We start from the raw sequence: 22,165 nt of genomic DNA, 5'->3' as shown, positions 1-22,165 counted from the left end.
TCCAGAGAATTATGGTTTGAACCCAGCCCAGATAGAAAAGTTACCAAGACTCCTGTCTCCAAAATAACTAGCAAATAGCTGGGCTGGAAGTATGACTCAAGTGGTAGAGCACCAAGTGGAACAAGCAAGCTGAGCAAGTGCAAGACCCTGAGTTCAAGCCCACCTGGAGTGGGGTGGGCATGAAGATCCCTCTTGTTCCTCTCATTCTTTGCTCCTAGTTCAGTGTCTGCACATGCTCAGATCAATGCTTCATTCCTGTGAAATGAATTAATGAAAGGTAGTAAGAGAGGTGGATTAGGGCTGGGAAGGTGGCTCAGTGGTAGAGCGCTTGCCTTGCATGCCTGAGGTCCTGGGTTCGATTCCTCAGCACCACATAAGCAAAAAGAAAAAAGCCGGAAGTGGCGCTGTGGCTCAAGTGGTAGAGCCCTAGCCTTGAGCTGAAGAGCTGAGGGACAGCGCCCAGGCCCAGAGTTCAGGCCCCACGACCGGACCCAAAAAAAAAAAAAAAAAAAGAGAGGTGGGTTAATTGACTGCTGGGGAAATAGCTCAGTATAAACTCTATGAACACTTGGTAGGGGTGTTGGAGAAAGGAGCACATATAAGCCAGGCTTTTGTTCGCATCATCCCTGAACTTGGTTCATCTCAGAACCATAATAGAATATTTGTATGTTTAATTCTAACAGTTGTGAAATAAGGAGCATATTTCCCTGCTCTAAGATAGGAAATAATGAATTGGGATATTGCCTCTGAGCCAGGGTTTTATTTTGAGCCCTTATTAAATCATCCAAGAGGATAGTGATATATTGTCATTGAAAATGACAAGAAAGCCAGGTGATGGTGGCTCACACCTGTAATCATAGCTACTCAGGAGGCTGAGATCTGAGGATCACGGTTCAAAGCCAGCCCAGGCAGGAAAGTCCATGAGACTATTATCTCCAATAAAACCACTAGAAAATTGGAAGTGGGGCTGTAGCTCAAGCGGTAGAATGCTGGCCTTTTGCTGAAGAGCTGAGGGATAGCATTCAGGCCCAGAGTTCAAGCCCCACAACCCACCAAAAAAAGAAAAGAAAATGACAAGAAGCTGACATCGGTGGCTCATGCCTGAAAATCTTAGCTACTCAGGAGGCAGAGATCTCAGGAATAAGGTTCCAAGCCAGCCAGCCAGAGCTGGAAAGTCTGTGAGATTCTTATTCCAATAAACCACCAGAAATTCAGATGTAGCGCTGTGGCTCAAGTGGTAGAGCACTAGCCTTGAGCTGAAAAGCTCAAGGACAGCACCCGGGCCCATGACTGACACAACTGGTAAGATGGGAGAGTTTGAAAATAGAGCCTTGGTGTAATGAAGATGACATATATTTTCATTCTGAAGTTAGGATAATACATAGCACTATGTATACAAAAGGCAATTGGTAAATACTGAAGTGGATTTCAAGTATGTATGGCTTTTATTTACTGCTGTGTTTCCAGTACCTAATAGAGGGTATGGCACCCAGGAGACACGTGAGTATTTGTTGAGTAAGTGAACACTGGGGATGCCCTTGAAGTGGTCTGTGGAATCTGTTAGAATAAGCCTCTCCACCTTCTTCATTCAACCTTTAATTTTGTCCACTAGCCTGTCTCCTTCAGATGGAGCCAGTGAACTATGAACGAGTGAGGGAATACAGTCAGAAAGTCCTGGAACGACAGCCTGATAATGCCAAGGCCTTGTATCGAGCTGGAGTAGCCTTTTTCCATCTGCAGGACTATGACCAGGCTCGGCATTACCTCCTGGCTGCTGTGAATAGGCAGCCTAAAGGTGAGAGGGGAATTGAAGTGGTGAGGACAAATATCTGTCCTGCTGTCAACATTATGAAATGATCAAGCTGGGCACTGGTGGCTTATCCCTATAATCCTAACTACTCAGGAGGCTGAGATCTGAGAATTTCAGTTCCAAACTAGCCCCAGCAGGAAAGTGCATGAGACTTTTTTTTTTTTTTTTTTTTTTTTTTTTGTCCATTGTGGGGCTTGAACTCTGGGCCTGGCCACTGTCCCTCAGCTCTTCAGCTCAACTCGAGCACGCTACCACTTGAACCATAGCACTCCTTCCAGTTTCCTGGTGTTTTATTGGAGATAAGAGTCTTAACAGACTTTCCTGCTAGGGCTGGCTTTAAACTGCAATCCTCAGATCTCAGCCTCCTGAGTAGCTAGGATGACAGGCATGAGCCACCAGCTCCAGGCTTTCTTGTACCCTTTTTGAAAGGCACATCCCATAATTATTTTTCCATGCCCACCCAACTGGGTGTGACAGGAATTTTAGAAGCATTAGTTTTCAAAGTTCATTTCCTACCCTTTAAAGGTGTGTCTGGAATAGGATGTTACCCGGTTAAACTGGGTAATTGTCATTTGCCTGCTTTCAGGCTGGGGACTGGCATTTACTTTCGCTGTCATTTTGTCTTTTATCTCTTGCTAGCCCCAGGTGCGACCTAGAAAAAGAAGCAGCCTACTGAGAGAATTTGAGATTTGCACTTTGCCTTTAAAGTGTGAAGTGGACAGTAGGCGTATTACTGTGTTAGTTGGTTCAGTATTAAGGATTGTCTCCCCGTTTCCCCCCTGCTGGCTTAGAGCAGTTACTGAAGACTAGAAGCAGAGGGTCCCCAAGCATAGAAGTGCTGTAAAACCTTACTAAGTTAAATGAATGCTAAAGCCACTTTAGCCTAGTAAAATATAAAATATGACTGCTTATCTAAATGAATTTCGGGAAAGGGACACATTGGTTTTTGTTGTTGTTGGTGGTAGTGGTATTTGTTTTTGCTTTCTTGTGTTGTTTTTTTTTGTTGTTTTTTTCTTTTGAGGGAGGAAAGTAGGGACACATAAATAAAGGGAAGAAGGATGAATAAGTGCAATCAGTAAACACTATGTGGAAAATGGACTAGGCAACTTATAGCCAGGGACGGAAGAGGGAAACGGGGGGAGGGGGGTGGAAGGTGTGCGAAGCACAGGAAGAGGTGATAGTGTTCAAAAAGAAATATACTCATAGTCGGGTGCTGGTAGCTCATGCCTATAATCCTAGCTACTCAGGAGGCTGAGATCTGAGGATTGCGGTTCAAAGCCAGCCTGGGCAGGAAAGTCTGTGATACTCTTATCTCCAATTAACCACCAGAAAACTGGAAGTGGCACTGTGGCTCAAGTGGTAGAGTGTTCCCCCTGAGCTGAAGAGCTAAGGGACAGCGGCCAGGCCCAGAGTTCAAGCCCCATGATTGACCAAAAAAAAAGAAAAAAGAAAGAAATATACTCATTACTTGACTTATGAAAACAGTAACCTCTCTGTAAAACACATTAATCCTAGCTATTCAGGAGGCTGAGATATGAGAGGATTTCAGTTTGAAGCTAGCCCAGGCAAGAAGGTCCCTGAGACTCATCTCCATTTAACCACCAGAAAACCAGAAGTGATGCTGTGGCTCACAGTGGTAGAATTCTAGCCTTGAACAAAAGAGCTCAAGGACAATGCCTAGATCCCAGTTCAAGCCCACAACCAACCAAAAAAAAAAAAAAAAGATGCCACCAATATGGATAAAATCTTTTTTTTTTTTTTTTTTTTTTTTGCCCATCCTGGGGCATGGACTCAGGGCCTGGGCACTGTCCCTAAGCTTCTTTCGCACAAGGCTAACACTCTACCACTTGAGCCATAATGCCACTTCCAGCTTTTTCTGTTTATGTGATCCTGAGGAATCAAACCCAATACTTCATGCATGCTAGGCAAGCACTCTACCACTGAGCCACATCCCCTGCCCAGAGATAGCATCTTTAGGTACTGTAATCACCGTTTCCTAAAAATCCCTTTCATTATAAAGTTAGCAATCAGCCATGCTGTGTACAGTGACTTTAAAAAATTCAGAGTGATATTAAGTAATGGAATTTATTGTTGTGATATATTCAGATTCTGGAAAGATAAATGAGAGTGTGTTAATGACCCTCCCCTGCCTAACATATGATTATGGTTTGTCTAATTGCCTTCTCCATCATCTCCTAAGATACCAATGTCCGGCGGTACCTCCAGCTGACACAGACAGAACTCAACAGCTACCATACAAAAGAGAAACAACTGTACCTTGGCATGTTCGGTTAATAAAGAAAAGGGATGCTCCAGCACATCAACTGCGGTGGACCATTAAAGACCCATTAAGGAGAAACATGAGCCTCAGCAAGAGAAATGAATCCTGTATCTCTGTTCCAGCTGAATTTCTATTTTGTTTCCTGTTCTGCACAGTTCTTTGCTACTTAGACCATTTGTGTGTGTGTGTGTGTGTGTCCATCTATATATTTGCTATTTGCTACCTTCCAATAAAATTTTACTGTTGGGGATGTTTGCTTTGAAATATAGACCAGAAAACATTCATCAGCCATGGGTGAAAATATTTCTGGCCATGAAATTTAATGAGATGTTTTAGGTGTATTTCTATACAGGGCAGAAGAGTAGCAGAGGATAAAGTAAAGGGAGGCAAAGCCTCCAGTGATTTTTGTTTTTCCTCAAATGCCCAAACTCAAACTGGAAAACTGATCTTTTTGTCAAGCTAAATAATTGTAAGTAGAGCTCGAGTATATGTAAATGAAAGGCTTACAGTGAATCATTTTTGTTTCCTTATTCTTCTTACTAATTCATACACATTGAAATTTCTTTCTTCCGGGCTGGGAAGGTGGCTCAGTGGTAGAGCGCTTGCCTTGCATGCATGAGGCCCTGGGTTCGATTCTTCAGCACCACATAAGCAAAAAGGAAAAAGCCGAAGTGACACTGTGGCTCAAGTGGTAGAGCGCGCTGGCCTTGAGCTGAAGAGCTGACAGCGCCCAGGCCCAGAGTTCAGGCCCCACGACTGGACCCAAAAAAGAAAAAAAAAAAAAAAAGTCACCTTCCCAGCCTCTTGTTACTATTTTCTGATTTATTTGTAATTTCTAGTCTTTGCTATTGCTTGTACTCAGGTCATTAACACGTATTTTTTCATTAAAATAATAACTTTCTAGAGTCAAGCATTCAAGCATTTATCCAATAACCCTTCAAGCCTCATGCCAAAAAAAAAAAAAAAAAAGAAGAAATCCCTGGTTTTCATAAAGTTGTAAATCTGTTGTATAAGCATTTCTCTAAAAAATAAAAGACATGGGCTGGGAAGGTGGCTCAGTGATAGAGCACTTGCCTTGCATGCATGAGGCCCTGGGTTCGATTCCTCAGCACCACATAAGCAAAAAGAAAAAAACCAGAAGTGGCGCTGTGGCTCAAGTGGTAGAGCACTAGCCTTGAGCTGAAGAGCTGAGGGACAGCACCCAGGCCCAGAGTTCAGGCCCCACAACCAGACCCCCCCCCAAAAAAAAGACATTATCTACCATGTCTTCTAGAAATTATACTATAAAATAGTAGGGCAAAAAACACAAATCTCTCTTGACCTGTCACCCTATATTTTGTAAGAGTTTTTAAGTCCTGACAAGAGTAGAGAATAAAGAAAGCCCATTATTTTATTGCTGAGTGCCTTTGGAGCAGCTGATGGCCTGTGGGGAAGCTGTGTTGTGCATGCATGCAGGATGCAGGTCTGGCTTAGTAGAAGGCTCTGTCCACCAGAAGCTCCTTTGTCGTTCTGTTTACTTGTGGATTACATGTATGCCATGTATACTAAATAGTAGCTGAAAACATGTAGCATGGCCAGTACCTTCATAAATGTTATTAGCATCATATAACTGTAAAGTAAATAGGTTTTTTGAATGAAAAAGCACTCTGGTTTATTGATAAGACCTCATGGACTAGACTCCTCTGTGCCTGTCAACACATTAAGTAATATAACCATCAGCTTTCATCAGAAAACTTTTCTGGCAAGGCACTAGTGGTTCATGCCTGTAACCCCAGCTACTCAGGAGGCTGAGTTCTGAGGATTGTGATTTGAAGCCAGCCCAGAGTCCTTAAGACTCATCTCCAATTACTACCAAAGAGCTGTAAGTGGAGCTATGGCTCAAGTGCTAGACCTAGGCCCAGAGTTCAAGCCCCAGGACTGGCAGCACACACAAATTTTTACTCCTAAGCTTCATGGTTTATAAAACTTAGGCTTGAGGCTGGGAAGGTGGCTCAGTTGTAGAGTGCTTGCCTTGCATGCATGAGGTCCTGGGTTCCATTCCTCAGTACCACATAAGCAGAAAAAGCCAGAAGTGGCCCTATGGCTCAAGTGGTAGAGCGTTAGCCTTGAGGTGAAGAGCTGAGGGACAGCGCCCAGGCCCAGAGTTCAGGCCCCACAACCGACAAAATAAAGCTGGGCGCCGGTGGCTCACGTCTGTAATCCTAGCTACTCAGGAGGCTGAGATCTGAGGATCGAGGTTCAAAGCCAGCCCGGGCAGGAAAGTCCGTGAGACTAATCTCCAATAAACCACCAGAAAACCAGAAGTGGCTCTGTAGCTCAAGTGGTAGAGTGCTCGCCTTGAGCTGGAATGCTGAGGTACAGCACTCAGCCCCGGAATTCAGGCCCCACGACTGACCAAAAGATAAATAAAACAGGCTGGGCTGGGAAGGTGGCTCAGTGGTAGAGCGCTTGCCTTGCATGCCTGAGGCCCTGGGTTCGATTCCTCAGCACCACATAAGCAAAAAGGAAAAAGCCGGAAGTGGCGCTGTGGCTCAAGTGGTAGAGTGCTAGCCTTGAGCTAAAGAGCTGAGGGATAGCACTCAGGCCCAGAATTCAAGCCCCACGACTGACCAAAAAATAAAAATAAAAAATAAAACAGGCTTACTGACAAAATTTTGCCATGGTGCATCCTGTCAAGTCAAAAAACTCTATTTCCTTAGTAATTTTCCATCCATTTCCCTCCCCCCGCCCCACACCCTTGATAAGAGTCTCCCCTTGGCCTTGTTGGAGTCAGTTAGGTCCAACTCTGTCCCCACTGTGAAACCCAGTTGCTATGACTCTCCATTGAGTAGCCTGCCTTACCATGGCAGTAATCCTAGCTATTTGGGAGGCTGAGATCTGAGGATCGAAGTTTGAAGCTGGCCTGGGCAGAAAAGTTCCTGTGAGATTCTTTTTTTTTTTTTTTTTTTTTTTTGGGGGGGGGGGTCTGAACTCTGGGCCTGGGCGCTGTCCCTCAGCTCTTCAGCTCAAGGCTAGCGCTCTACCACTTGAGCCACAGCGCCACTTCTGGCTTTTTCTTTTTGCTTATGTGGTGCTGAGGAATCAAACCCAGGGCCTCATGCATGCAAGGCAAGCGCTCTACCACTGAGCCACCTTCCCAGCCCCTCCTGTGAGATTCTTATCTCCAATTAGTCACTCAAAACCTGGGAGTGGCTCTGTGGCTCAAGTGGTAGAGCTCTCACCTTGAGCTGAAGAGCTGAGGGACATGCCCATGCCCAAAGTTCAAGTCCCATTACCGACCCCTTTCACCCCCAAAAAATGCAGTTTAGAAATTTTACTTAACTTTTTTTTTTTTTTTTTAGCATTACTAAGAAATCACACAGTGGTCAGGCTTACATTTGAGAATCCCAGCTTCTGATGGAGATGTCAATCAATTGTCTCATGCTGGTGTCAACAGTCTAACAACCCTCTGTCCTGAAGGGGCCAGCCAGAAGCTCTCCATCCTTGGGTTTGGAAGTTACCATCTTTAATCATTTCCACACAGGGTTTGGTGATTTTGAATAAAGCCAGGGACTGGTGGCTCACACCTGCAATCAGCTACAAAAGAAGCTGAGGTCTGAGGATCATAGTTTGAAGCCAGCCCAGGCAGGAAACTCTGGGAGAGTCTTACCTCCAATTACCCATTAAAATAACCTAAACTGGAGTTGTAGCTTAAGTGGTAGAATGTTAGCCTTGAACAAAAAGGCTAAGGGAGCCGGTGCCAGTAGCTCACACATGTAATCCTAGCTAATCAGGAGGCTGAGATTTGAGGATCATAATTCAAAGCCAGCCTGGACACGAAAGTGTGAAACTCCTTTTTTTTTTTTTTGGGTCCGGTCGTGGGGCCTGAATTCTGGGCCTAGGTGTTGTCCCTCAGCTCTTCAGCTCAAGGCTAGTGCTCTACTACTTGAGCCACAGCGCCACTTCTGGCTTTTTTTACTTTTTGCTTATGTGGTGCTGAGGAATCGAACCCAGGGCCTCATGCATGCAAGGCAAGCGCTCTACCACTGAGCCCCCTTCCCAGCCCTGTGGTAGTGGGTTTGAACTTGGCCTCTTGCTTCCTAGGAAGATATTCTACCACTTGAGCCATGGCCCCAAGCTTGCAAGCTTTTCCTATAATACCTTAATGAAGGAACTTTTCTTTTGTCAAATCTTCACCTCTAAGCTCTGTCTCCTTCCTGTATCAAAAACTAGCTTTGTAAGAAGCGTTTACAGTGCCGAATGTGATGTCCATACCCGAAAAGGGAGGAAAGGAATTTGGGAAGTTTATTTGTATTTTCACTGCATTCAAGTCCTGAGTGCAAATAAAGATGTGCTTTGGAGCAAGCCTGCTGTTCCATTCTACAGCTAGAGCAGGTTCTTTCATATTCCTTTTTTTTGCCAGTCCTGGGGCTTGAACTCACTGTCCCTGAGTTTTGCAGCTAACACTCTACCACTTGCACCACAGCACCACTTCTGGCTTTTTCTGTGTATGTGGTACTGAGGAATCAAACCCAGGGCTTCATGCATGCTAGGCAAGCACTCTACCACTAAGTCACATTCTCAGTGCCTTCTTTCTCATTCTTTTTTTTTTTTTTTTTTGGGGGGGGGGTCCGGTTGCAGGGCCTGAACTCTGGGCCTGGGCGCTGTCCCTCAGCTCTTCAGCTCAAGGCTAGGGCTCTACCACTTGAGCCACAGCGCCACTTCTGGCTTTTTTCTTTATGCTTATGTGGTGCTGAGGAATGGAACCCAGGGCCTCAGGCATGCAAGGCCAGCGCTCTACCACTGAGCCACCTTCCCAGCCCTTCTTTCACATTCTTTTCTTTTTCTTTCACATTCTTAGGGCTAGTTTTCCCCATCCCACATCAACACCCCAAATTCTCATTTCTTTGCCATTCCATTGCAAACAGCCATGTGTATGACCTTACATAATTTAACTTCTCTAGGTTACCATCATCACACTGTTTTATTTCTCTGGTACTGGGCATCAAACCCAGGGCATAATTCATGCTATAGGCACTTGGCCACTGAATTATGTTACCAGTCCCGCACTTCTGATGCAAAGTGTGGGACAAGATCCTCTCATAGGCTTTTCTGCTGTAGCTTTCCCAAGCAACCATTATTCCAATGCCTCCACAGACTCTCAACCTCCCCCACACAAGACTAGTACCACAAGACTGTTTCCGGTCTGTCCCTATCTCGTCTTCAGAGACCACAATCCATATTTTCAACACACAGGCAAAAATTTCAAATCATCAGTACACTATGTGTCACTGAAACAATCAAGGAAACGTCCTAGGTAAAAGGGAACAAAACCACACTCAAATGACAAGAAAAGAACTTTCAATTGTTAACTGCCATGAATGTTTTAGACCATTCTATAGCACACATGGCATCTATAGTCATAAGCTAGGTTCAAATACTGGCTAGCCCCTTAGCCAGTTTTGAGCAAGTTAACGTTTTAAGTTTCAAGTTTCCTTGCCCATGCAAAAACAGGTATGGTGGGATAATATCCCAAAAGGTTGTTGAGGATTAAATTAGTAAGCCAGGCTATGGCGACTCACACATGATTCTAGCTACTCAGAAGGCTGAGATCTGAGAATGGTGATTCAAAACCAGCCAAGGCAGGAAATTCCTTGAGACTCTTATCTCCACCAGAATACTAACTGGAAGTGATACTGTGGCTCAAAGTGGTAAAGTGTTACCCTTGCGCCAAAGAGCTCAGAGACAGTGCCAGGGCCCGAGTTCAAGTCCCAGGAAGACCAAAACAAAAACAAACAAAAAGCAGAGGTTATACAAAGTGCCCAAAACATTAGAACCCAGAATGCGAACGTTCAGCTGTAAAAATCAGCCAAGATTGTTTTAAGATTCCTTAATTTGCATACCTTTCCTAAGTAAAGTTTACACTGCCATCTCCCCTTTTTCCTTATCAGACTCACTTACCTAACCCAAATACAGGAGTCAGATAAAAGAACCTGAGTAAAGGGATGAAGACTTTCTTTCAGTTTTGTGGAACAAACCAGACAACACCAGTTCAAAGAGATAATTTCCCATTGCTAGCTTTATGTTCTAGAATTTGAAGTGAGAAGTAATTACACCTCAGGAAAAAAAAAAAAAATCCCAGTACCCTTAGAGAGGGCCAGCTGATCTACTCTGCCCCATAAAGTCCTATGTATCTGGCTGGGCCAAGAAAAGTGTAGGAACCTTTAGCTTGAGCCGACCCTCAGTTCTGTCACCCAGCGGAAGGAAGTGATGAGATGCCTCTGGCCTTCTGTGTTACCATCTAAGGGAGGTAAGATTCAGGCCTGGCATTAGTTCGTGTCCCCCAGTTATTAATTTTTGGGGCCAAGTACAAAATCTTTGGGTGGTCCACCACCACCAGTACCCTGTCTGTCTGCTGTGGGTGAGCCAGAGAGGGGCTGCATCCCTAGCACAGAGCCAGCCTCTGGATCAGGTTTGCTGCGTTTGGCTAGATCCTCATTGTGAGCCTTGCGGATGTGGCGGTAGAGGTCCCCTGATTGTGTGTAGCTGCGCAGGCAGTAGCGGCACTCGTAGGGTCGTTCACGTGTGTGAACAGTAGCATGTCGCCGTAGCGTATAAGAGCATGAGAAGGTCTTTCCACATGTCTTGCAGGTGGGAACATCATCAGTAAAAACCCCAAAGGTTCCTGGGGCTGCTTCATACTCAGAAGGTGGGTAAAGTGGCTCATGCAAGGCTGGAGGTGCAGGAAGGGGTGAGGTCACCAGTCCTCGATGATACTGCCCTGGACCTGGCAGCAGGTGGTAGGACAGATGAGGGTCTGGAGGCAGGAAGTGGTCAGTTGGCCCCACCTCATCTAGTCCTGCTGCCCCTGCCTCCTCAAAAGTCTCTGGTTGGGAGGGCTGTCCCCCATACATTCCGCCTCCCGGTGGGAACAGTCCCTCAGGACCCTGAGACTGCTCCTCTGACACATCAGTCTCCTCATCGGAGATCACAATAGCTTCTACCTTCACCTGGACGAGTTCAGCTTCAGCTGGGGCTGGAGCCTGGGATGGAACTGGGGCTGAGACTGAGGCTGGAGCTGAAACTGGGGCTGATGCTGGGGGGTAGAAGCCTTGTAATGGTCCTCCAGTATCCCTTGCTTCCACCACCCTCAAACTCTCAGAACCAACATCCAATGGAGTTAGAGGCTCCACTGAAACTGCAGGGAGGCCAGAAGAGAAGTAGTTTGCAGAAATGGTCTCTGTAGAGCTGCTAGGGCTGGCCAGAGAAACAGAGACATCAGTCACCGGCGGAGGAGGTGCTCGAAGATGTGGTGAGTCAACCTCCATGCTAGGCTGTGTAGTGTCAGCCCCACCAGGCATTGGTGGCTCATCTGTAGGACGGACAACAGGCAAGGGAGCAGGACTTTTCCATTCCTCTTTGCCCCAATGGCCTGAGGGCTCAGCAGATGCCAGTGAATGCTGGGAGCCACGGGAAGTGCTAGACAAAAACTCCAAACTTAGGGGCTGTGAGTTGGTTTCCTCCTCCTTCTTAGTACTATCTGCCTCTGCCAAGGCCCGAGCTTGCAGGCGCTGCTTACACACTTTGACGATGTCATTCATGTGTAAGTAGCTGGCAGCTGCCAGCACATCCTCCAGAGGGGTGTCCCCCCTCAGGGCCAGCTGGCCAGCATACATAAAGTCTAGAAGTAGCCCAAAGGCTGGAGCTGTAACAATCTCGTTGTGAATACACACTAGATCCCTCTTGTCTAGTTCCCGCTCCTTGTAGAAAAGCTGGAAGAATGGGCTACAGGAGGCCAGCACAGCCCGATGGGCCAAGAACTGGGTGCTACCCACCATCACGGTGCAGTCACAAAGAAAACCCTGAGACCGCTGCTCCCGGAGGCTCTGCAACAGCTGCTGACTGTGTTCTGGAAACTCCATAGCACCCCAAGAAGGGAAGGGCGCCCAAGAGATGTCCCCACCAGTGGCTCCCTGGGAAGAGAGGACAGGAAGTTAAGGGCAGGTAACTCCTCCAGCAACCCTAACATTAGCCTTGAACTATGGCTAGCCACCCCAGGCCCCACCCCGCCCCCCAAGACGCCTGCTTTAGTTACTACCCCTTTTTTGCTTAGGTCACACCCAAAAGGTATCCTATTAGCCCCGCCCCTCGACTTAACCTTACCAGAAGACCCCGCCCCGTCCCATCAATGCCCCGCCCCCGGAAGTCCCGCCCCTGACCAGTCTCTGCTTCCTTGATGCCCACCCTGTATCTTCTAGAGGTTTACCAACTAGGACTCTCGCTCCCAAGCTTTCCCGGACGATGCCACCACGCCCCACTCCGAGAACTCCCTGAGCCTCCCCCTCTCGCATTCCAGGGACTAAAGACTCCCAGTACGGGAAGTAGCAGAGAAAGCTGATCCCTCACCCACCACCGAGCGGCCACAGGCGAGCTCCGCCCCTTCCCACCTTCTCAGTCTTAATTGGCTCAAATTTTCCTTCTCTAGTCATAGATTGGTTTGTGGTCCAGTGTCCCGCCCCACTATTACTGGCATTTCCAAATGGTTATGAGCAGCCGTCGCTCAGTCAGCGCGGCATTGGATTGGCTGTCACTCCCGTCCTAAACATTTCCCCTTCTTCCCGCCTTCTTTGCGTCAGAGCCCTCAGGATTGGCTGAATTTCGCTTCTACCTGAGGCTGTAGGCAAGAGAGGCTGGGAATTTGCGACTGCGCACTGTTGTACAGGAGTGACCCTCGGGTCTCCTGTCCTCAATCCCCACCCCTCTAACCCCCAACCACCCCGCTGCAGGTGACTGGAAGGAGAAGCAATAGTGTGGGCCCCTCGAATCCAGAGTCCTACACCAGGCTCTCCCAAAACTATGGGCAGTGCTGGGCGCCAGTAGCAATCCTAGCTACGCAGGAGCCTGAGATCTGAGGGTCTCCATTCGAAGCCAGCCCGAGCAGAAAAGTGCCCCGGTGAGACTTCCTATTAACCGTTCAAGAACTGAAATGCAGCTGTGGCTCAGTGATAGAGCACTAGCCTTAAAAGGAGCTCAAGGACAGTGTTCAGACCCTGAATTCAAGCCCCACGACGGACCAAAAAAAATAAACAAAAACCCAAACAACAACAAACCACGACCACATTTTTAGAGAGGAAAAACGAGTCTATTACCAGCCACCTGAAAGAAGTTCAGATCCCTGGGGAGGAGAGATTGGGGAAGAGGGAGGGGGTTCTACCAGCTAGTTACACCCCAAATAGGCATTATTTAGATATCTACTTTTGACCAGGTGGTCAATTCCTTTCTAGTTGTGCACAAATCATGTTACTACTCCTGCATTGTTATTATAAGGAATGCCAAATGGACTTCCAGCTATCAATCCAGATGGCCCCTCAAAGTCTGTCCCCAACCCACATTACAGCAACAGTCCCACCAGGCCACATTTTCACAACTGGGTGGGGGCCACATTCTCACAACTAGATGCTGGAAAGTGTCTTCACCTGGAGAATAACTTTTCTACTTCATTCTCCCTTCTATACATAACTCAATTCACTGAGATATAAACACCACTATTGCTGTTGACAAGTGGCTCACATATAAAAGCATGGGCTACACATGAGGAGGAGGAATAGAATCAAATAATTTCACTGAATGGGTTCCAATTAAAAAGACTTTCATACCAATTTGATGCCTGACTTATTGTTATAAAACCAACTTGCTTCCCCAAGTGCTGTGCACAGTCCTTCTTGTACCTAGCACAAGGCCATGCCAGATTTGAAGGGAAACTCCAGCCAGGGGAGTTGAGCAGAGTGTAGAGGTCTGTGCTGGTCATCTCCAATCCCCACAGGCTCAGGTCAATGGTGCCGTCACAATGGCAGCAGTCCCCATAATAGAAGGGCAGCAGTTCCAAGCTTGGGTGATCCCTATGCCCACAAGGCCAGTATAATCAAATTCTTTTGGGGCACCATGAGGTGGAGACCTTCTTCCCCTCCATATACTAGGATCTGTGGCAGTATAACTACTAAATCTCAGAGAGGCCTTTTAGGAAAGACACATCAATACATGATTTTAGGCCATTAGTACATGCAAAACAGATTTTCTCAAGAGCAATATTTCCTGGGTGTCCTCCAGGGTAAGAACTGGCCCTGTGGAATTTCCAGATTTCCCATACCCTAAGGAGAATGGCATCAGGAGCCTAGCCCCATGTAATAAGGGGGTCTGGACTGAAGACAAAGTCAGTAGTTATGTGCTACATCTGGCATAGATTGAATGACCACCCCAAAAGTGACCTGTAGTAAACCGGCTGGTTTTATATTAGGGCCCTGGGAGCTCAGGGAATGGTTGGAAGGGGTGGTAAGCAAAACCGATCTTGAAAGTCAGCCAAGGGCTCCAAAGAAGATAGAAACCGAGTATGTTGATTAAAATGACTTGTAGCCAGGAACTGGTGGCTCACCTCTGTAATCCTAGCTACTCAGGAGTCTGAGATCTGAGGATTCAGGTTTGAAGCCAGCCAAGGCCAAAAAGTCCCTGTGAGACTTTTATTGTCAATTGAGCACTAAAATAAATAAATTAGTAATGGGGCTGAGAATGTGACTCTGAAGTGGAGTGTTTGCCTAGCATTCATGAAGCCCTGGGTTCAATTCTTCAGTACTGAATAGACAGAAAAAGCCCAGTGGTAGAGTGCTAGCCTTGAGCAAAAGAAGCTCAAAGAGCTGGGCACCGGTGGCTTATACCTGTAATCCTAGCTATTCAGGAAGCTGAGATCTCAAGATCACAGTTCAAAGCCAGCCTGGGAAGGAACAACCCCTAATACTCCTTTCAGGGCTGGCTCAGTGGTAGAGTGTTTGCCTTGCATGCATGAGGCCCTGGGTTTGATTCCTCAGCACCACAGAAGCAGAAAATGCTGGAAGTGGTGCTGGGGCTCAAGTGGTAGAGTGCTCCCCTTAAGCTGAAGAGCTCAGGGTTCAAGCCCCACAAAAGAAGGAGGAGGAGGGGGAGGAGGAAGAGGAGGAGGAGGAGGAGGAGGAAGATGAGGAAGATGAGGAAGCAACAGCTCACAAACCTCAGGACTGGTGAAAACAAAACAAAACAAAATACCAAAAAAAAAAAAAAAAAACCAGTAGGTGGCTCAAAAAGGTAGAGAGCTCGTCTTGAACAAAAGAGCTCAAGGATAGGGCCCAGGCTCTGAGTTTAAGCTAAAAAGTAACAGGTATCTTTTTTTTTTTTTTTTTTTGTGAGCAGTATTTATGAAAAGCACCCTTCCAAGTGTGACCTTCTCTAGTAACTTGAGACTAGGGAGTACTCAGAAAGGGACAGACTGCCATTATAGTAAGTTTACAGTTAATCTATAAAAGATAGACTTCAGTGGACAACTAATCTTTAAGTGATAGGAGCAGAAAGGAACAAGGAGAACTTTCTGAGAACTGGGTCTTGATGGGTAAGGGGGGTGGAGTGAGGGGGACTTATGTGCGGGGAAACAAGAGACAACCTACAAGTGGGTGTAAAATCTCTAATGAGCCAGGCGCTGGTGCCTGTAATCCTGGCTACTCAGGAGGCTGAGATCTGAGGATCATGGTTCAAGCCAGCCCAGGCAAGAAGATCCTTGAGACCCTTATCTCCAATTAACCACCAGAAAATTGGAAGTGGCCCTGTGGCTCAAGTGGTAGAGCACTAGCCTTGAGCTGAAGAGCTGAGGGACAGCGCCTAGGCCCAGAGTTCAAGACCCTTGACCAACACAAAACAAAACAAAACAAAAAACTCTAATGAGAAATCTAAATCCATGGGCTGGGAAGGTGGCTCAGTGGTAGAGTGCTTGCCTTGCATGCATGAGGCCCTGGGCTCGATTCCTCAGAACCACATAAACAGGAAAAGCCAGAAGTAGTGCTGTGGCTCAAGTAGCAGAGCGCTAGCCTTGAGCTGAAGAGCTAAGGGACAGTGCCGAGGCCCAGAGTTCAGGCCCATGACCTACAAAAAGTGTATAAAGTCTGCACAGGGACACCTCCCTCCCTTTTGGCTCTTACCTAGGTAACTGGCAGACCTGGAAGCAGTCACCTTCCCCTCCTACTAAGTCACATCCTGAGCCACCTCTGGTCACATGCCTTCCAGGGTCCCAGACCCTGAGGTCACACCCAGATCCAGTGTGGTCACACCTTTCCCCAACCAGGCCACACCTCTTCCTGTCCCTGGCCCAGAGGTGGGTCACCCCTCTTCCCCCCCCCCTTTCCTTTTCAGCCATGCTTCTTCACCATTCATGAGGGGGAAGGGGAGCAGCAGTTTGGTAAATTAATTTCTTTTCCTGCCTGAATAGCGCGTGGTGTTCTCTTCATCGGCTACCTAATGAAACCTACTTATTTAATATACCTTACAAAAAGAAAAAAAAAAATCTAAATCCATGCTACTAAATAGAGCTTCGGTAGCAGACCTTTGTACAGAACCTGTTTGGGCTATGGTCTTTGTGCTTGTTTCCAAAAGTTATGTTCTGTGGACCTAAATGCCTCAATGTCATCTCCAGGAATACCATCTTCCCTGACCATGAATGCATTCACCAATCCAGAAGCTTCTGAACCTATCATTTATTGGTGTTTATGGAGGTCCCATTGCACAGAGAGGTTTGATGACTGGCGATGAAATTAATATACATATATAGCCAGTCTTGGGGCTTGAACTCGGCCTGAGGGCTGTCACTAAGCTTCTTTTTGCTCAAGGCCAGCATTCAACCACTTGAACCACAATGCCACTTCAAGCTTTTTCTGCTTATGTGGTGCTGAGGAATTGAACCTAGGGCTTCATGCATGGTAGGCAAGCATTCTATCACTAAGCCAAGTTGCCAATCCCTGAGGATCATAGTTTGAAGCCAGCCTGAACAGAAAAGTCCATGGGGGGTGGGTGGGACTGGGAATGTAGCTTAGTGGTAGAGTTCTTGCCTAGCATACATGATGCCCTGGGTTCTATTCCTCAGTATCACCTAAACAGGAAATAAAGCCAGAAGTGGCGCTGTGTCTCAAGTGGTAGAGCCTTGAGTAAAAACAGCTCAGGGACAGTGCCCAGGCACTGAGTTCAGCCCCAGGAGTGGAAAAGAAAGAAAAGTCCATGGGATTCCATCTCTAAAATAACCAGCAAAAAGTCAGTCTGTTTGGCTCATGTCTGAAATTCTAGCTACTCAGGAGGCTGAGATCTGGGGATTGCAGTTCAAAGCAAGTCTGGGCAGAAAGGTCACGTTGAGACTCTTTATCTCCAATAAAGAGTCCAATAAGGGTGCTAGCCTTGAGCATGAACGGCTCAGAGTCAGCGCCCAGGCAGAGTTCAAGCCCCACAATCAACAACAAAAAAAAGCCCATCAGGACCTGACTTATGGAACTGTAACCCCTCGGTACATCATCTTTATCATAACAACTTAAAAAAATTAAAAAGCGCGAGTCTTTAAGCGCGGCTCCAGTGGCAGACCACATGAGGACCTGAGCTACAGGCACCGCACTAGTAAAAAGGAAAGTGAGTCATCCATCTACGCAGATGGGTAGCTGGACTTCCGGTAGGTGGGGTTGGAGGGCGGAACTTCATAAGTGCCCGCCTCCCCAAGCCGGTCTAGGATGGCGAAGTCCAATCAGATTTGCGGAGGGGCCCCGGAAGTGGGGTTGGCACGGCTGCGTGTGCTTCCGGCCGAGGCCGAGAGGCTGCTGCATCCACTGCGCGCTCCGTAGTCCAGCCTCCGCCGGGAGGATGTTTTACCACGTGAGCCGGGCGCGGTGTGGGAGGGCGGGGGCTGCGAAGCGGTTCGTCCAAGCGAGTGACACTTTTCTGCCGATCATGGGGCTTGAACTTAGGACCTGGCAACCGTCCCTGAGGGTTTCTTGGCTCAAGGCTGGCACTCTACCGCTTGAGCCACAGCTGCACTTCCGGCCCTTTGGTGGTTGATTGGAGATAGGAGTCTCAGGGACTTGCCTACCCAGCCTGGCTTTGAACCTCAGTCCTCATATTTCAGCCTCCTGAGTAGCTGTGATCACAGGAGTGGGTTACGGGCGCCAAGGCGAGGGCCGCTTCTTTACCGGATCCTTGGCCGGGCCTCACCTGGCCTCCATCCCTGTTCTCTGCAGATCTCCCTGGAGCACGAGATCCTGCTGCATCCGCGGTACTTCGGCCCTAACTTGCTCAACACGGTGAAGCAAAAGCTGTTCACCGAGGTGGAGGGGACGTGCACCGGGAAGTGAGTGTTCCTCCCCTCCTGTCACGGAGATGCACACATCGTTCCCTCTCTCCCTCCTCCGGCGTCCCAGCCAGCTAGTTTCTTCCCACTTTGGGATGCTATGCCTTGGTGCCCTCTGCAAAGTTGATAACAAGACGTTCTTCCCTCTGCTGATAATGGCACTTCATTTATTCCACAATCATTGTGTTGTTGTTGTGAGACAGGGTCTTGCTATGTAGCCCAGGCTGTTTATCAAACGTTCAGATCCTGTCTGCTGCTGGTGGCTTATGCCTGTAATCAATCACTATTGGAAGCCAACCCTGGGAAGAAAGTCTAAAAGTCTGAACTAGCAAAGAGCCAGAAGTGGAGCTGTGGCTCAAGTGGTAAAGTGATAGCCTTGCGTGAAAAAGCTCAGGGACAGGGGCTGGGAAGGTGGCTCAGTGGTAGAGTGCTTGCCTAGTATTATTGAGGTCCTGGGTTCGATTCCTCAGCACCACATAAGAAGAAAAAGCCAGAAGTGGTGCTGTGGCTCAAGCGGTAGAGTGCTTGCTTTGAGCTGAAGAGCTGAGGGACAGCGCCCAGGCCCAGAGTTCGGGCCCCATGGCTGACAAAAAAAAGCTCAGGGACAGCACCAGGCCTTGAATTTAATCCTTATTACTGACGTACGCACGCATGCACGCACGCACGTCAGCCCTCTAGCACTTGGAGACTCCTTAGTTGCTCAATGTTGCTTGCTTTAGTTTTGCTGGGCCTGAACCCCAGGGTCTTGTACATGCTGGGAAGAACTCTCTGAGCTACGATCCCCATCCCTTTGTCTAATCATTGTTCCTATGTCTGTGCTCTGTGATTTTGTTTTGTTTATCTTCTATAGTCAAGGGTCTTTACAGAACACATATGAGCTTTGAATGACCTAAGTATTTCAGCCTCTAGCCTCAGAATAACACCAGACCAGGTGTTTCTTTTTTCTCTTTTTTGCCAGTCCTGGGGCTTGAACTCAGCCTGGGCTCTGTCCCTGAGCTTTTTTTTTTTTTTTTTTGCTCAAGGCTAGTGCTCCTCAACCTCCAGTGCCTTTTCCTCTTCCTCACAGATACGGCTTTGTAATTGCTGTCACCACCATCGACAATATTGGTGCTGGTGTGATCCAACCTGGGCGAGGTTTTGTCCTTTATCCAGTTAAGTACAAAGCCATTGTTTTCCGGCCCTTTAAAGGTGAAGTTGTGGATGCTGTGGTCACTCAGGTGAACAAGGTAAGCTTACTCATAGGGGGACTATGGATTGGTCCCTCAGAAGAGCTATTTACTGACTCCATACCTTCAATCAAGTCACAGTGGCTGATCCTTTTTTTTTTTTTTTTTTTTTCTTTTTTTCAGTTGTGGGGCTTGAACTCTGGGTCTGGGTGGTGTCCCTGAGCTCTTCAGCTGAAGGCTTGTGCTCTACCACTTTGAGCCACTTTGCCACTTCGGTTTTCTGGTGGTTAATTGGAGATAAGAGTCTCAGGGAGGGAGGATGGCTCAGTGATAGAGTGATTGCATGAGGTCCTGGGTTTGATTCCTCAGCACCACATAAGCAGAAAAAACCAGAAGTGGCGCTGTGGCTCAAGTGGTAGAGTGCTCACCTTGAGCTGAAGAGTTTAAGGACAGCGCCCAGGCCCAGAGTTCAGGCCCCACGACCAACAACAACAACAACAAAAAAGAGTCTCAGGGACTGTTTTTTCCTAGCTGGCTTTGAACCTTGATCCTCAGAATCTTAGACTCCTGTGTAGCTAGGATTACAGCGCATATCTTGATCCTTTTTTTTTTAAGTAGAAGCTCAAGCTTAGGAAGTATTTTTTTGTTGGTCCTGGGACTTGAACACTGGCACCCAACTAGGTGTTTTTTGTTGTTTTTTTTTAATAGTTGGTCATGGTGCTTAAACTAGAGCCTAAGCTATGTGCTGGTAGCTCACACCTGTAATGCTAGTTACTCAGGAGGCTGAGATCTGAGGCTGAGATCAACGCCAGCCCGGGCAAGAAAGTCCGTGAGACTCTTATCTGCAATAAACTACTAGAAAACCGGAAGTGGTGCTGTGGTTCAAGCGGTAGAGCTCTAGCCTTGAGTTGAGGAGCTGAGGGATAGTGCCCAGGCCCAGAGTTCAAGACCCTTGACCGACAAAAAACAACAACAAAAAACTCAGGGCCTTAATGCTGTCCCTAAGCTTTTCTGCTGAAGGCTAGCACTCTAGCCCTTTGAGCCACAGCACCATTTCCAGTTTTCTGGTAGTTAACTAGAGATGAGTCTCAAGGACATTCCCAATGGGACCATGATGCTCAGATCTTAGCCTCCTGAGTAGCCATAATTAGGTGATAAGCCTAAGCTTTTTACAACTACACTATGTTTGTTTAACTTAAAATGAAAGGTTTTTAAAAAAGAGAAAGGCTCACATTTGTAATCCTAGATACTTGGCAGGAGCAGTTTATGATTTGAAGCCAGGCCAGGCAGGAAATTCCTTGAGACACTTATCTTCAGCTAACCACCAAAAAGCTGGAAGTGGAGCTGTTGCCTCAAGTGATGGAGCAAGAGCTTGAGGCCCTCAGTTGAAGCCCTGATATACACACACACACACACACACACACACGCACACACACGCACACACACACACACACACGCACACACATGCACGCACGCACGCCAAAAGGCAGGGGGTGGTGGAGAGAGAAGCAAAAGGATGAATACTCATTTTTCCTCCTAGGTTGGACTTTTCACTGAAATTGGGCCCATGTCTTGCTTTATCTCCCGTCATGTAAGTTTGGGTGCACTGAGTGGGGCCGAGGACTGGAGACATTCGCTTCTGACCATTTCATGTAGCAAAATGTAGTAAAATGCTGATTCCACCTCATGTTTCCTTTCAGTCCATCCCATCAGAGATGGAGTTTGATCCGAACTCCAACCCACCTTGTTACAAGACAACGGATGAGGTGAGTAGGCAGAAAGCATTCTGGAAGAGGAAGGAAGAAAAGCACTGGCCTGCAGATGTCTGAGAACACTGTTCTCTTCTCCTTAGGACATTGTGATTCAGCAAGATGATGAGATTCGCTTGAAAATTGTAGGAACCCGTGTGGACAAGAATGACATTGTGAGTTTCTTGCCTGCCTCCCTGCCTGAACCAGGCAGAGCTGAGAACTGTTGATTTCTCACCACTCACAGTTCCTGGGGGTTCTTTTAAGAGGGAAAAGGGCTGGGAGGGCCCGGGGCTGGTGGAGTGGTGGTGCTTCTGTGCTTTCTTTGGCCTTACTTCATTTTTACTTTCCCTCCTCCAGTTTGCTATTGGCTCCCTGATGGATGATTATTTGGGTAAGTACCTCCCTCATCATGGGTGCCAAGGCTGGGCCTGGAAAGAGCGAGGATGGAGGACTTAATGTCCCAGTCAGTTCTCACTCTGTCTGCTTAGAAGTTCAGGGCATGTGGCTTTGGGGAGGAAAGTATCCATGGGCCACACCTGAGTGCTGGGTTTAGCTGATGTGCTTTCCCTGTTTTTCCAGGGCTTGTGAGTTGAGCATGGACTGCTATGACTTTTTTGGTCCTGACTGGGGAAGTGTGACCTGCATACTTGCTCCTTGGTCCAGAGGCTGATTCTGGCTGTTTGCAGGAAAACAAAGAAAGTTCCTTGACTCCAGGAGACATCTGGCACTTGCCGCTCACTATGTGTTCTAATTATTAAAGGTCCTTGTTTCTGAAGGAAATGTTACATTTTCTCTCTCTTTTTGGGGGGCATCTAGAAATAACAACTCTAAAAAATGTCCATAGGAGCTGGTACAAGCCTGTAGCTACTCAGGCTAAGATCCAGAGGATCATAGTTTAAACAAATCAGTCAGATTCTCGCTTCAGAATGAAGAATGAACATCAGCACAGTGGCTTATACCTGTAATCTAGCTACACAGGAGGTAGAGATTGAGGATCAAGAT

At 47.3% G+C, this 22,165-nt stretch overlaps 3 protein-coding genes across 6 annotated transcripts in view; 2 read left to right on the top strand and 1 right to left on the bottom strand.

Annotated features, from left to right (window-relative positions):
* The window catches only part of LOC138810677 (tetratricopeptide repeat protein 9C), a 28,863-nt gene extending 24,524 nt beyond the window's left edge, over positions 1-4,339 (top strand). For both annotated transcript variants that reach the window (XM_069997858.1, XM_069997859.1), the window contains 2 exons: positions 1,613-1,795; positions 4,011-4,339. In XM_069997858.1, the coding sequence (XP_069853959.1) occupies positions 1,613-1,795; positions 4,011-4,105 (278 nt within the window). In that variant the 3' untranslated portion in view covers positions 4,106-4,339. The remainder of the gene's footprint in view (positions 1-1,612; positions 1,796-4,010) is intronic.
* Positions 4,340-10,125: 5,786 nt separating this feature from the next.
* On the bottom strand, positions 10,126-12,510 carry LOC138810672 (zinc finger and BTB domain-containing protein 3). Of its 3 annotated transcripts, none has more exons than XM_069997846.1 (2): positions 12,477-12,510; positions 10,126-12,043 (listed from the first exon to the last, which is right to left on the bottom strand). In XM_069997846.1, the coding sequence occupies exon 2, from the start codon at positions 11,990-11,992 to the stop codon at positions 10,421-10,423; it is 1,572 nt and encodes a 523-aa protein (XP_069853947.1). In that variant the 5' UTR covers positions 11,993-12,043; positions 12,477-12,510; the 3' UTR covers positions 10,126-10,420. The 3 variants fall into 3 exon arrangements, with proteins under 3 accessions (XP_069853947.1, XP_069853949.1, XP_069853946.1); XM_069997848.1 differs by having other exon boundaries at positions 12,481-12,505; XM_069997845.1 differs by lacking the exon at positions 12,477-12,510 and adding an exon at positions 12,337-12,433.
* A 5,177-nt stretch (positions 12,511-17,687) lies between these two features.
* LOC138810671 (DNA-directed RNA polymerase II subunit RPB7) lies at positions 17,688-21,937 on the top strand. The gene is made up of 8 exons (XM_069997844.1): positions 17,688-17,774; positions 18,137-18,246; positions 19,313-19,472; positions 20,953-21,003; positions 21,113-21,178; positions 21,265-21,336; positions 21,521-21,554; positions 21,743-21,937. Exons 1-8 carry the CDS (start codon positions 17,763-17,765, stop codon positions 21,754-21,756), a joined length of 519 nt encoding a protein of 172 aa, XP_069853945.1. The 5' UTR covers positions 17,688-17,762; the 3' UTR covers positions 21,757-21,937.
* Positions 21,938-22,165: the final 228 nt, after the last annotated feature.

The sequence above is a fragment of the Dipodomys merriami genome, unplaced genomic scaffold (assembly GCF_024711535.1).
Source record: "Dipodomys merriami isolate MVZ:Mamm:240054 unplaced genomic scaffold, mDipMer1.0.p SCAF_505, whole genome shotgun sequence".
Classification (NCBI taxonomy): Eukaryota; Metazoa; Chordata; class Mammalia; order Rodentia; family Heteromyidae; genus Dipodomys; species Dipodomys merriami.
The sequence above is the reverse complement of the archived record's forward strand: the minus strand, read 5'-3'. Positions and strand labels throughout refer to the sequence as shown.

Excerpts from the sequence above, each read along its gene's own strand:
- LOC138810671 (XM_069997844.1), top strand. Across the intron at positions 21,004-21,112 it reads CTTGCTTTATCTCCCGTCAT|TCCATCCCATCAGAGATGGA; the intron begins GTAAGTTTGGGT and ends GTTTCCTTTCAG. Across the intron at positions 21,179-21,264 it reads GTTACAAGACAACGGATGAG|GACATTGTGATTCAGCAAGA; the intron begins GTGAGTAGGCAG and ends TCTTCTCCTTAG.
- LOC138810672 (XM_069997846.1), bottom strand. The coding sequence starts at position 11,992 with ATGGAGTTTCCAGAACACAGTCAGCAGCTGTTGCAGAGCCTCCGGGAG.